We start from the raw sequence: 11873 nt of genomic DNA on the forward strand, positions 1-11873 counted from the left end.
CATGACATACTTATAACAGCATCTATAATATTCCCAATACACACCATCTACCCAATAAAAAAAGAAACCAAAGTAGATTATATTATACTAGAGCACATTTTATACACACGAAATATGTCCCAAAACCTCATCCAATGACAAATAATCACATCACAAGTTGAGTTGATAAAACAAAGAAGGAACAAGATCAACAACAGACCAAGCAAGACCAGCATACTGCACCAATCGTATACCCGTATCAACATCAAATGAATCCTCCCTCCTAAAAAACATCTTCTGTAGATACCCTCCTGAAGCTTTGACTTCATTTGACTTTTTGACCACTGAAGAACCGGTCAAACCTGCAACATACCCAGATGACCTTACAGGTATTCCCAAGGCACTTGCTGTAATCGGTAGAATCCATTTCGCAAGAGCTTTGCTGCAGAACTTAACAAGCAAGATCGTCGGAATGCCGATTCCGATTCTACCACCGAAGGTCGGAATCGTCAATTCCGGTGTGAATAAACGTGATACGTTTTCGTGATGGAATTGATTGTAAGTTTGTTGGACTCCGGTTACCTGGACAATAACATAAATTATGGATTTGAGTGTAAAGTATAATTATCAAATTTATTATTATTAAAACAATGTAAATAAGAAAAAAAAAAAAAAAAAAAAAAAAAGTTAAATTCTTACAATTCCTAATGCCACTCCAGTGAAGGCCGTGTGATACTCAAAACTTGGAGTTGGATGCTCGGGTGTCGGGTAGGCAAAGAGTAACAAGAAGCTAAGTGCAATCCAAAAGGACGTAACTGGAAAAAGGTAAATTGTGGATTTTAATGATTTTGATAAACATAATCGAATCAAATCATATCCATATGGAGAATGATTTTTAAAAATGGAAATAACCATTAAGTAAAGTACAAGAAAACATACCGTTTTGTCCTATAGTTACAAAATTGTCGATGTATTCATGAACACAAAGCCAAAAAGCAAGAATTATTAATCCAAGAACAAGGCCACCAATAATGTCAACCACACTATGCATTCCAAGATATATTCTTCCTACAAAAAAAGAAACAAGTGATGAAAATAGAGAAGAAAAGGGTATTTTAAGACAAAAATTTGAAACTTACCAAAGCCAATTAGGCCTACAAACAAGCAAACAAACATAAAGGTTGCTACTTGATAGTATGCATCTATATTCTCATTGTATGAGAAGATATAGTGTAAGAGGTACCTAAATATCATGAAGAATGTTACTTAGTTGCTATTAGGGGTAGAAATGTAAATATGTTGTTATTTGATGCATACCCAGATAGGCAAATTGTGTTAAGAGTGTGAGAAGATGGAAACCCGTATTCCAATGCATTCTCTTTTTCGTCTTTAGTGGCTGTTAGAATTCTTATGGGTGGTGATTTGGGTCTTGGAGCAGATACCATATCCTACAAAATGCATGCGATTTTGTGAATATGAATAAACCTTTAAAAAGATAAACATTCAAGAACAAAAATGGAAATTATAAAAATTATACCTTTATACAATTCCCTGAATAATCACAGAACGCCATCAAAAGTGTCATCTGTCTTGCCAATTTTCCATGACCACTCTACAACATAAAAACTAACACCAATCAATTGTGTATATGGATTTAAATGCTTATTCCTCTTTCACAAATGAGTTCTTTATATAAATATAAAAAGAATTTACCCAAAATAGCAAGGGAAGAAAGCCAGTATAAAAAGGCACAGAAACAACACAAGATATCCCAGAGAACAAAGCATCCCAAAAACCATGCTGGTATTTCTGAAATAGTTCACAAAAAAGTTAAGTGAAAATCAATAATTCGGTACAAATAACAAGCAATTTGATGAGACAGGTGATATGGGTGTTAATGAAATGTTTGTGTTGCCCTACATACCCACCAAACTTTATGCGCAAAATTAGTAACCTAACAGAATACTAAGAAAATTCATGATATTAATGACATGGTTTTGTATAATATGTTCTGAATTTCTTCAGGCATCATCCGATAGTTTAAACAAAAGTTGGAAAATGGCAACAAGAAGAACAAGAGAATTGTTGAGATTAGTGACATCGGTATTTCCGTCTCCGTACAATGCTGGTATTCTCCACATACCAAACAGAAATCAGAACAAAAATCGATGGAATCCAACGTGAATAGAAACAAATATATGAAATTGATGAGATTAGTGAATAGTGATATGGGTTTACGCAAAATCAAACGTTCAATTGTGAAAAGTGAACAAAGAATTGTAGACCTGGATCTGAAGAATAGTAGGAGCACCGGTGATTACACGATGAGACACCCATGGCTGTACCGAAGACCTAACCTTCTGGGTCACATTAAACATCGAAGATAAAACGACCCAAGTCAAAACCCCACACAAAAACGACACTTGCCATGTGGGTATGATGCTCTCCATTTGTGCCTCTGGTTCGTTGCTCCCTCCAATTTTACGGAATTGAGGGATCAGAGAGAGCGAATCATGATGATTTTGTAAAATTTGAATTGGGAATTGACCTAATAACTTGGGAATGACCGTAAATGGACTATGACTTCGTTTTGGATTTTGTCGGGGAGAAGATTTCTAGCCAGTCGGCAGCCAATTCAGGAACAGTCCAAAACTCTGGTTTTTTATGCAATGTTTTGCAACTTGGAGCAATTTTTGAATAAAAAAATTGTTTAGATTCGTATCCAATTTAAAGTCATTTTTGTTTATCGGGAGTTTTACATTTACCTGGTTGGTAAAAACTAAAAAATAAATAATAATAATAATAATTTCATTTTCTTTTTCAAAAAACATTTTTATAGTTTATTTTATAAATCTTTAGAATGAAAAACTTTTGATGTTATATATAAAAGAATTGTGCGGTCAAATTTTGTTCTCAAATGTTCTCGTAATAAGAAATATTTTTGATTAAACGTTCTTATATATATATATATATATATATATATATATATATATATATATATATATATATATATAGAGGAACGTTCAATCGAGAACATTTCTTATTGCGAGAAAAAACAAAATTTGACCACACAATTTTTTTAAATTAAAATCATCATATAATATTAATATAAATCAAGAAATAAGTTTAAAAAAATTTGAAAAATCTACTAACTAACACCACTCATCACCCAAACAATACCACCCCCACCCGTCACCGCCACCACCCCCACCCATCGCCCAACATCATCACCACCATTTGCCATTGCCAACCACGACCACCATCCACCACCACCAAACTCACCCACCACCCGCTACCACCACCCACCCACCACAACTATCCACCTCCACCACCCATCGCTACCACTTACCCACCATTATGACTGCCACCTGGCACTACCACCACCCACCACCACCGACCACCAACACCCTCACCCACCACCATTTACCCACCTTTACCACTTAGCCACTACCCATAATTATGACCACCACCCACCACCCATCACCACAACTAACCACCACCACCCACCATGCACCACCACCATCCATCACCACCACCCGCCCCCATTCACCCCCACTGACCACCCACCCACTACCCACTATTATGACCACCACTTGTCATTACCACCACCCACCATCCATCAACACTACCCGCTTCCACCACCCATCATCACCACCTACATCCACCATCACCACCACTCATCACCACCATCACCCGTCATTACCACCACCCATCACCACTACCTATCACCACTACCCGCCACCATCACCTCCACCCACCACCTACCAAAACCACTAACCACGACCCCTCACCACCACCCACCTTCACCACCCATCACAACCACCTGCCACCACCACCTCGCCCATCACCCACTAACACCACCATACACCATCGTCATCCTCACCACCGCCCACCCACCCACCACCACTACCTATCACTTTCACCTGTCTCCACCACCCATCACCACTTCTCGTCACTGCCATCTGCCACCCACTATAATCATAAACCCACATGTCACCCCCACCACCCTTCACCATTACTACCACCAAACATCACTACACACTACCACCACTCGTGATTCTGTGTATATAATCACATGTGATTGTTGTACTTAATCACATATGATTTATATGGACAATATTCTTTTTTGTCCATATAAATCATGTGATTATATATATATATATATATATATATATATATATATATAATAACATGTGATTAGATATATTTAATCAAATGTGATTAAATATATTTAATCATATATGTCATTATTGCATTCTTGATTCAATAATTATTTTTTGTCAACTTCAATCATATGTGATTATAAGTATTTAATCACATATGATTAATGTGGACATAAATTTGTTTTAATGTTCTTGATTCAATAGTTTTTCTCGTGTATGTAATTACAATTGATTATATGTGTTTTATTACATATGATTTATTGAATCAAGAACGTGAAAACAAATCTTTTTCACATAAATCAAATGTGATTAAATATACGAGACCAACTACTGAATTAAAAACGCAAAAATGAATATTGTCCTCATAAATCATATGTGATTAAATACATATAATCATATGTGACTATATGTACTTAATCACATATGATTTATGTGGACAATATTCAATATTTCTTTCTCAATTCAATAGTTGTACTGATGTACTTAATTACAGGTGATTATATGTATCAAATCACATATAATTTATATTGATAATATTCATTTACATATTTTTGATTCAATATTTTTTCTTATACATTTAATCATATGTGATTGTATATATTAATCAAATATGATTAATGTGGAAAAAGAAAATCTATTTAACCAAAAACGTGAAAATGAATCTTGTGTACAAAAATCATATGTGACTAAATGTACGATAACAAATATTAAATGAGAATGTGAAAATGAATATTGTCCATATAAATCATATCTGATTAGATACATATAATCTCTTGTAATTAAACACATAAGAATAACAATTGAATTGAGAACGCAAAAATGAATATTTTCCACATAAATTCTATATGATTAGATACATATAATCACATGTCATTATATGCATTTAATCACATATGATATATGTGGACAATATTTATCTTTTTGTTATCGATTCAATAGTTGGTCTTGTGTATATAATCATATGTGATTATATGTATCTAATCACATATGATTTTATAGACATCATTATTTTTTGTCCATATAAACCATATGTGATTAGATACATATAATCACATATGATTATATGTATTTAATCACATATGATTATAGTGGACAAAGAACAATTATTGAATTGAGAATGTGACAATGAATCTCATCCATATAAATCATATGTGATTATATGTATTCAATCTGAAATGATTTATGTAGACAATATTTATTTTTGTTGTTTCGACTGAACAATTTCTTTTGTGTAATTAATCAAATATGAGTATATGTATATAATCACATATGATTTGAGATGGACAATATTCATTTTTGTCTTCTCGATTCAATAGTTGTGCTCATGTACTTAATCACATACGATTATACATATCACATGTTATAAAATACATGAGAACAACTATTGAATCAACAAAGAAAAAATGAATTACGTCCACATAAATCATATGTGATTAGATTCATATAGTCACATGTGATTATATGTATTTAATCGCATATGATTAATTTGGATAAAGATTTTTTTTTGTGTTCTTGGTTCAATATTTGTTATCGTGTATTTAATTACATGTGATTGTATGTATCTAATCACATATGATTTAACTAGACAAGATTTGTTTTTTCCAAATAATATCATATGTGATTAGAAACATATAATCACATCTGATTAAATGTATTTAATCACATATGATTAAAGAGGAATAAAAACAATTATTGAATCGAGAATGTGAAAAATGAATCTTAGCCACATAAAGCATATGTGATTAGATACACATAAGCACATATCATTAGGGTGTCCGTGAACAATAACATAAAACAATTAATGCCTACATAATAGGAGAGTTAGTATAACTCACCTCCTTAAGCTTGAAAATTAGCTAGCATGTGCAAGATAGATTATTTCCTTTCCGAGAACCTACACAAAATTATAAAATTATTTAGCTTGTGTTTGTTGTATTAATCTTATAAAACTTATGTACATATTTCCTTATCTTCTCTTTGATTGTAATCCTCTGTTTGGGATATGTTTTCTTACCTTTCAACCCATTATTAAATTTTGATAAAATTATATTGGTAAATTTCCCCCTTTTATCTTTTCAAAAATATAAATATATCGTTCTATTATTTTTGGTTTATTTTGTATTAAGTTTACAAGTTGGTAACTTTCAGCTGTCACTTTCTGGACCACTCAACACTCTTGGAATAAACTGTATCAGTCTCCTACGAATTACATCAGTCCCTTTATATGTTGGAAACTATACATCCATATCTAACTATAGGCTTTTGAATTTTGTCATTTGGAGTTCTTATGAATTTATTATGATTTTTGAAGACAATGCATGAAATCTGTGACAACATGAACCAGCCTAGGAAGATTTCCAATTTTACCCCTCAATGAGTTGGAATTTGGAAATGTGATTCAAAGTTCTAAGAAAGTAGACATACTAAGATTTCCAGAAAACTAAGTCTCATGATTTTTAGATGTTCGTATTGACTTTCACGGATTTTAGAAGTTGGAGGACAGGTTTGGGAAAATTGATCATAATAGCTTCTAAATCACTTTTGGTGTTCTATTAAGGAATTAATGGTTAAGCCTTAAGTTTATAACTTTTAACATGATTGTTGGTTACTTATTAGGCTATAGAGATGTGAAATTCAATTTAACCTAAGGGCCTTAATGCTTGGCTTAACAAGGGTTCAAAGTTAAGGATTTTCAAATAAAATGTCACTTTCATACTTATTAGGTTCTTTCAGACAATACGGCAAACACCTTGTATGCATTAAATCCTACAGTGGTCATCAATTCTCTAATAGACTCCAATCTAGCTCCTAGAGGTTAATATTTTCAATAAAAACAATCTAATCCAACTGTATGCATAATTCCTCACAAAGCAAGCAAATGAACAAGCAAGTTCGGAATAAAATTCTACAATGACGTTAATAAATGTTCAACTTCTAATTCAAACTCCAACTTAAAGACAAAAGCATATGTAGATACTTCCATTCCATCCATTTATTAACATTCTGAACAAAAAAACATTTGTGAATATAAAGGATAGTTTGGTCGTTCATGAAAATGGCTACAAAGATGAAATACAAAAACAGACCTTTGGGATTAAATTATACATAGACATAATAACACCTAATTACCTTGAAAGATGTATATACTCTTAGAGGACTTTCATCGAACACATGATAGGCAATGCAAATCAACTTTCAAAAATGAGTATTCAGGGTCGGTCCAGACGGTGGGCAACCCAGGCGACCGCCCAGGGCCCACAACTCCTGAGGGCCCAAAATTTATGGGCTATATAGTGTATATATATTATTAGCAATATGATTTTTAGGACCTAAAGTTGGTTAAACTCAAACTAGCTCAAAAGATAAACAATTTGGTCTGCTTCTTATTGTTAATTGAATGTGTTTATAGTCAATAATAAATGATATTTTTTTTGAATCTTTTTTATATTTATCTATAAGGGGCCCTTTTTTTTCTTTTCGCCCCGGGCCCTATATACATTTGGACCGGTCCTGTGAGTACTTACATTACTATATCATTTAATTCTGCCATTGCACCAACTTCATCACCACTAATTCTCATTTTGTTCCACTGATAATTAAAGACTAAAGAAAATTTTGTGAAAATTTTAAAACGTTATAGATGCCTTAACAATTGATTTTCTATCATCATTTTATACAATGAGATGAAATGGAAATATATATGAAATTATGGCATCTTAATAAATATTCAGGTGGATTTCAAACTAGATTGAGCAAGCATTGAATTCAGGTTGTTACCTATCTAATTACGTCTCATGATGAACATAAACACATACGACACTTGTGAGGCTGAAATGAAGCAACATGGTTCTAGTACTCCATGATACAACCACCTGTAGAAAATGCCTTCCTAATGGTGGTTATCTCCGGTAGTGATTGATGGTGCCGATACGATTTGCGGGAGGAGGCGGTGTCGGGCGGAAGGCAAGATCGGAGTTGGGTGTCATTGGTTCTTTGCGTGAATAAGTAAAGCAGATGGACTAGGCCCCTCTTTTAACTAAAACCAACATGTGTGTTAATTTTGTTCTCAAGTGTTCTCAAATCCAAAATTGTTCTCAATTGAACATAAATCATTCCTAATAAATAAAAAGTTTTTTGCCACATGTCACACTCTCATTGATTTGGCCACATGTCATTTTGTGGTTATTTTCAACTAATTTTTTTCCACATGATATTTTGTGCTTTTTTTCATTTTATTAATTTCCATATAATATTTAAATGTAATAATTGCAATAAATATAATAATAAATGCATATCAATTTTATTAATTGACTTCCTTCTAATTTCAGATTTTCTAAATTAAAGTTTTATTAGTTTCCTATATTTATTTATCTAACTTATTTGTTTAATTTAAAAGAAAAAAACAATTTAATTTTAATAATTTAATATATTTTTTATTTTTTTCTTATAAATTCAAACTTCTCAAATGTTTAGAATTTCATATCTTTTTTCTTTAAAATGAAATCATGTAATACATGTGTCTTACACTTAGTAAATAACAAGTTAAAAAACATGTTATGTGGATAACTAGACGGAATAGTTGTAACGACGTAAATTTTCAAAACAATTTTTCATTTTTCAAACAACATAATTATCATTTAAACATTCTTAAATCTCATGTTCAACAATTGTCATCAAATAAAACATATCCTAAGATCACAAATAAAATCATAGGTCTGTGTGTACGGATCATGTCGGCGCCTTCTCGCGATCGTCACTAGTACCTGAAACACATAACACATAACATTGTAAGCATAAATGCTTAGTGAGTTCCCCAAAATACCACATACAACACATATTAGCCACTCGAGGCTATAACTATATATGACCCTCTGGTCAAAGTGTCTCAGTGGGACCCTCCAGTCCCATAACTCTGTGGACCCTCTGGTCCTAACTCTGTAAACTCTGAATCACTCATAGCACATAATCACATAAATATCACATCATATAATAGCATACAACATACTCTGTCACATAACTCTAATTACCACTCTAGGTAAAGTATAGTGAGAAAACTCACCTCGGGTAACTCGGTAATACGGGTCTAGCCTCCGCCTAATCACATGGAACAATTACTCTAATCAATACAACTCTCAAAGGCTAGACTAATCCCTCTCTAAGTTCTCTCAAAAGGGTAAAAGACCATTTTACCCCTATTATGGCTAAAAGATACAACCATTGACTAAACCCTAAAAGTCAACCAAAAGTCAACCCTCCGGGTTATGCTGCACGTACCAAAACTGTACGTTGGGCGTACCCGACAACTCACAGAATCGTGGAATGCGACCCCCTACGTTGCGCGTACTAGTATTACGCCCCGCATAACTCCCAATTTCATACTCCTTTGATTTTGGGTCTTAAACGGTTAAGACACTCGTCCAACTTTCAGATCTGACTGTCCCTAAGCCTCTTATTCCATAAAGTCGGAACCTTTAAGCCTTTGCATGGCTGTAAAGGTCACTAATCACTCTAACACCTTTCCTCTTTCCTCATAAAGCCTAGATCTTATGCATGGCTTAATATCCACGACCAAGTTTGGATTTTTATGAACCCACAACTCATAATACTCTGAAATATAGTAGATCTAAGCTTATGGAGACCTTTTGCTCATAAAGTCTCCACCTTGGAAACCCTAAAAATTGGTCTATGAAGCACAAAACAATAATAACAAGGAAAGTTCTGAGCTTTTTACCTCCAAGTGAAGCTCCTCCCTCTGTAGAACTCAGATCCAAGCTTGCACTCCCACTTCTAGCCTCCACCAGAACCTCCTCTTCTTCTTCACTAACACACAAAGGCACTTTTTAGCTCAAGAACACTCACACACTAGCTTGGGACGATAATATTGCTCTTTTAGGGTTTTTCTCTGAGGAATGGTGGCTAGGAACAAGACCAACACATTCCTTTTATAGTCCACAAGTCATAATTAGGGTTTACATCTGGGCCCTCTACGCCCAGCGTAACCCTAGGTACGCCTAGCATACCTAGGCGAGTCCGCGTCCAACTTAAGCGCATGAGTACGCGCATCGTACTCTTCAATACGCCCATCGTACTCATTTGCCACAATTTTCTTTTAAGGGCTAAACTTGACAACTTGGAAAAGAAGAAGGGTTTAAGAGATGCACCCGAATTTTGGAATGTTACATTAGTTGTGGTGAATCAGGAATTCTCTTTGTCTGAAACATTAGTGATTGGCTGGCTACATGATTCATTGATTGTGTCGGGCAAAAATAACCGCATTCGAAGAAAATGTGTATTAGTATCTCTATCTCTATATATATTAAAAGAGAAACTTGATGACATTACCTTCAACAATCAGGGCATTCATTGTGTCTCCTTGATTAAATTCAACCATTGGATCATTCTGGATCATTATGATGATGTCATCCTAAAAAAACAATTCACCTACATCTTAAACCCATTGCTACTATAAATTGATGGCCATTAAGTTCGGTAAGTTCATTCCTTATAATTGACTTCCATTCTTTTTGAAAAGGCTCATCCCATAAAAATCCTTTCTAATAAATGAAGGATTTTTTGGCACTTGTCACATTCTCATTCAATTTGCCACATGTAATTTGATGATTATTTTGAATTTAATTTTTTCCACATGTCATTTTATGGTTTTTCTATTTTGTTAAATTCTATATAATATTTAAATCTAATAATAAATGCATATCAATTTCATTAATGAACTTTCTTTCTAATTTCAAAATTACTAAATTAAAGTTTAATTAATTTCCTTTATTTATTTATCTAAATTATTTGTTTAAATTGAAAAGAGAAAAAAAAACACTCTAATTTTTATAATTCAATATTTTTCTTACTTTTCCTATAAATTCAAACTTCTCAAATATTTTGAATTTTATATTTAAATTTCTTTTAAATGAATCTATGTAATACATGGGTCTCACCACTAGTATATATATATATATATATATATATATATATATATATATATATATATATATATATATATAAGTTTAAATCGATCAACGACAAAAAAAAATGGGTTGTAGACTTTTACAATACACGTACATGTACCAGATTATAACAAAATTGATTTCTTTTTTTTTTCATTTAATTTTTTTTATGACATGTCTTTTATCGAAAAAAAACAAATATACCATTGTTCATGATTTTTATCGTCCTCTTTCCAAAAAGATCCGTATTTATATAAAAAAATGATTGTTTTTAAAAACCCACTTCATTTCTTTGTTTTTTAAAAAAGTTAATGTCAACTTTTTATCAAAAAAATTTAATAAATATATTAAAATTCATATTTTTTGTTACTCTTTAAACATAGATTTATATCCATATAAAAAAAGAATTTTCTGTTCAAATTCACAATGTGAATTTAATCAGATTCACATTACGAATCTACTCAAATTCACCTTGCGAATATGCTCATATTCACAATGTGAATAATAGTTAGTCAGATTTACATTGTGAGTTCTGAAAACTAAATTATATACAGTTCAGATTCACAATATGAATAAATTTATTTGTTGATTTTACAAAACTAATTTATTAGTAATCAAAACATTAAAATATTATAAAATTACATGAAAATATATTTTGATTCATATGTAAATTTCGTTAAATTAATTTGTGAATGATCAAAGAGTTGAAATAGTAAGTCAGATTTACATTATGTATGTTAAAATTAAAATATTTACAGTTCAGATTCACAAT

At 32.4% G+C, this 11873-nt stretch overlaps 1 protein-coding gene across 1 annotated transcript; it reads right to left on the reverse strand.

Annotated features, from left to right (window-relative positions):
* Positions 1–55: 55 nt before the first annotated feature.
* Positions 56–2604, reverse strand: LOC145092364 (lipid phosphate phosphatase delta-like). The gene is made up of 8 exons (XM_079030297.1): positions 2265–2604; positions 1693–1788; positions 1517–1591; positions 1297–1427; positions 1119–1222; positions 919–1047; positions 679–794; positions 56–561 (listed from the first exon to the last, which is right to left on the reverse strand). Exons 1-8 carry the CDS (start codon positions 2427–2429, stop codon positions 151–153), a joined length of 1227 nt encoding a protein of 408 aa, XP_078886423.1. The 5' UTR covers positions 2430–2604; the 3' UTR covers positions 56–150.
* Positions 2605–11873: the final 9269 nt, after the last annotated feature.

The sequence above is a fragment of the Lactuca serriola genome, chromosome 1, assembly GCF_051521515.1.
Source record: "Lactuca serriola cultivar US96UC23 chromosome 1, Lser_US96UC23_V15, whole genome shotgun sequence".
NCBI classification, from domain to species: Eukaryota; Viridiplantae; Streptophyta; class Magnoliopsida; order Asterales; family Asteraceae; genus Lactuca; species Lactuca serriola.

What these genes read in the sequence shown, in the direction of transcription:
- LOC145092364 (XM_079030297.1), bottom strand. Translation starts at nt 2,429, where the DNA reads ATGGAGAGCATCATACCCACATGGCAAGTGTCGTTTTTGTGTGGGGTT. An exon ending in CTACTATTCTTCAGATCCAG is followed by an intron (nt 1,789 to 2,264) that starts GTCTACAATTCT and finishes GAACTATTTCAG; the next exon opens with AAATACCAGCATGGTTTTTG. An exon ending in ATTCAGGGAATTGTATAAAG is followed by an intron (nt 1,428 to 1,516) that starts GTATAATTTTTA and finishes TGCATTTTGTAG; the next exon opens with GATATGGTATCTGCTCCAAG.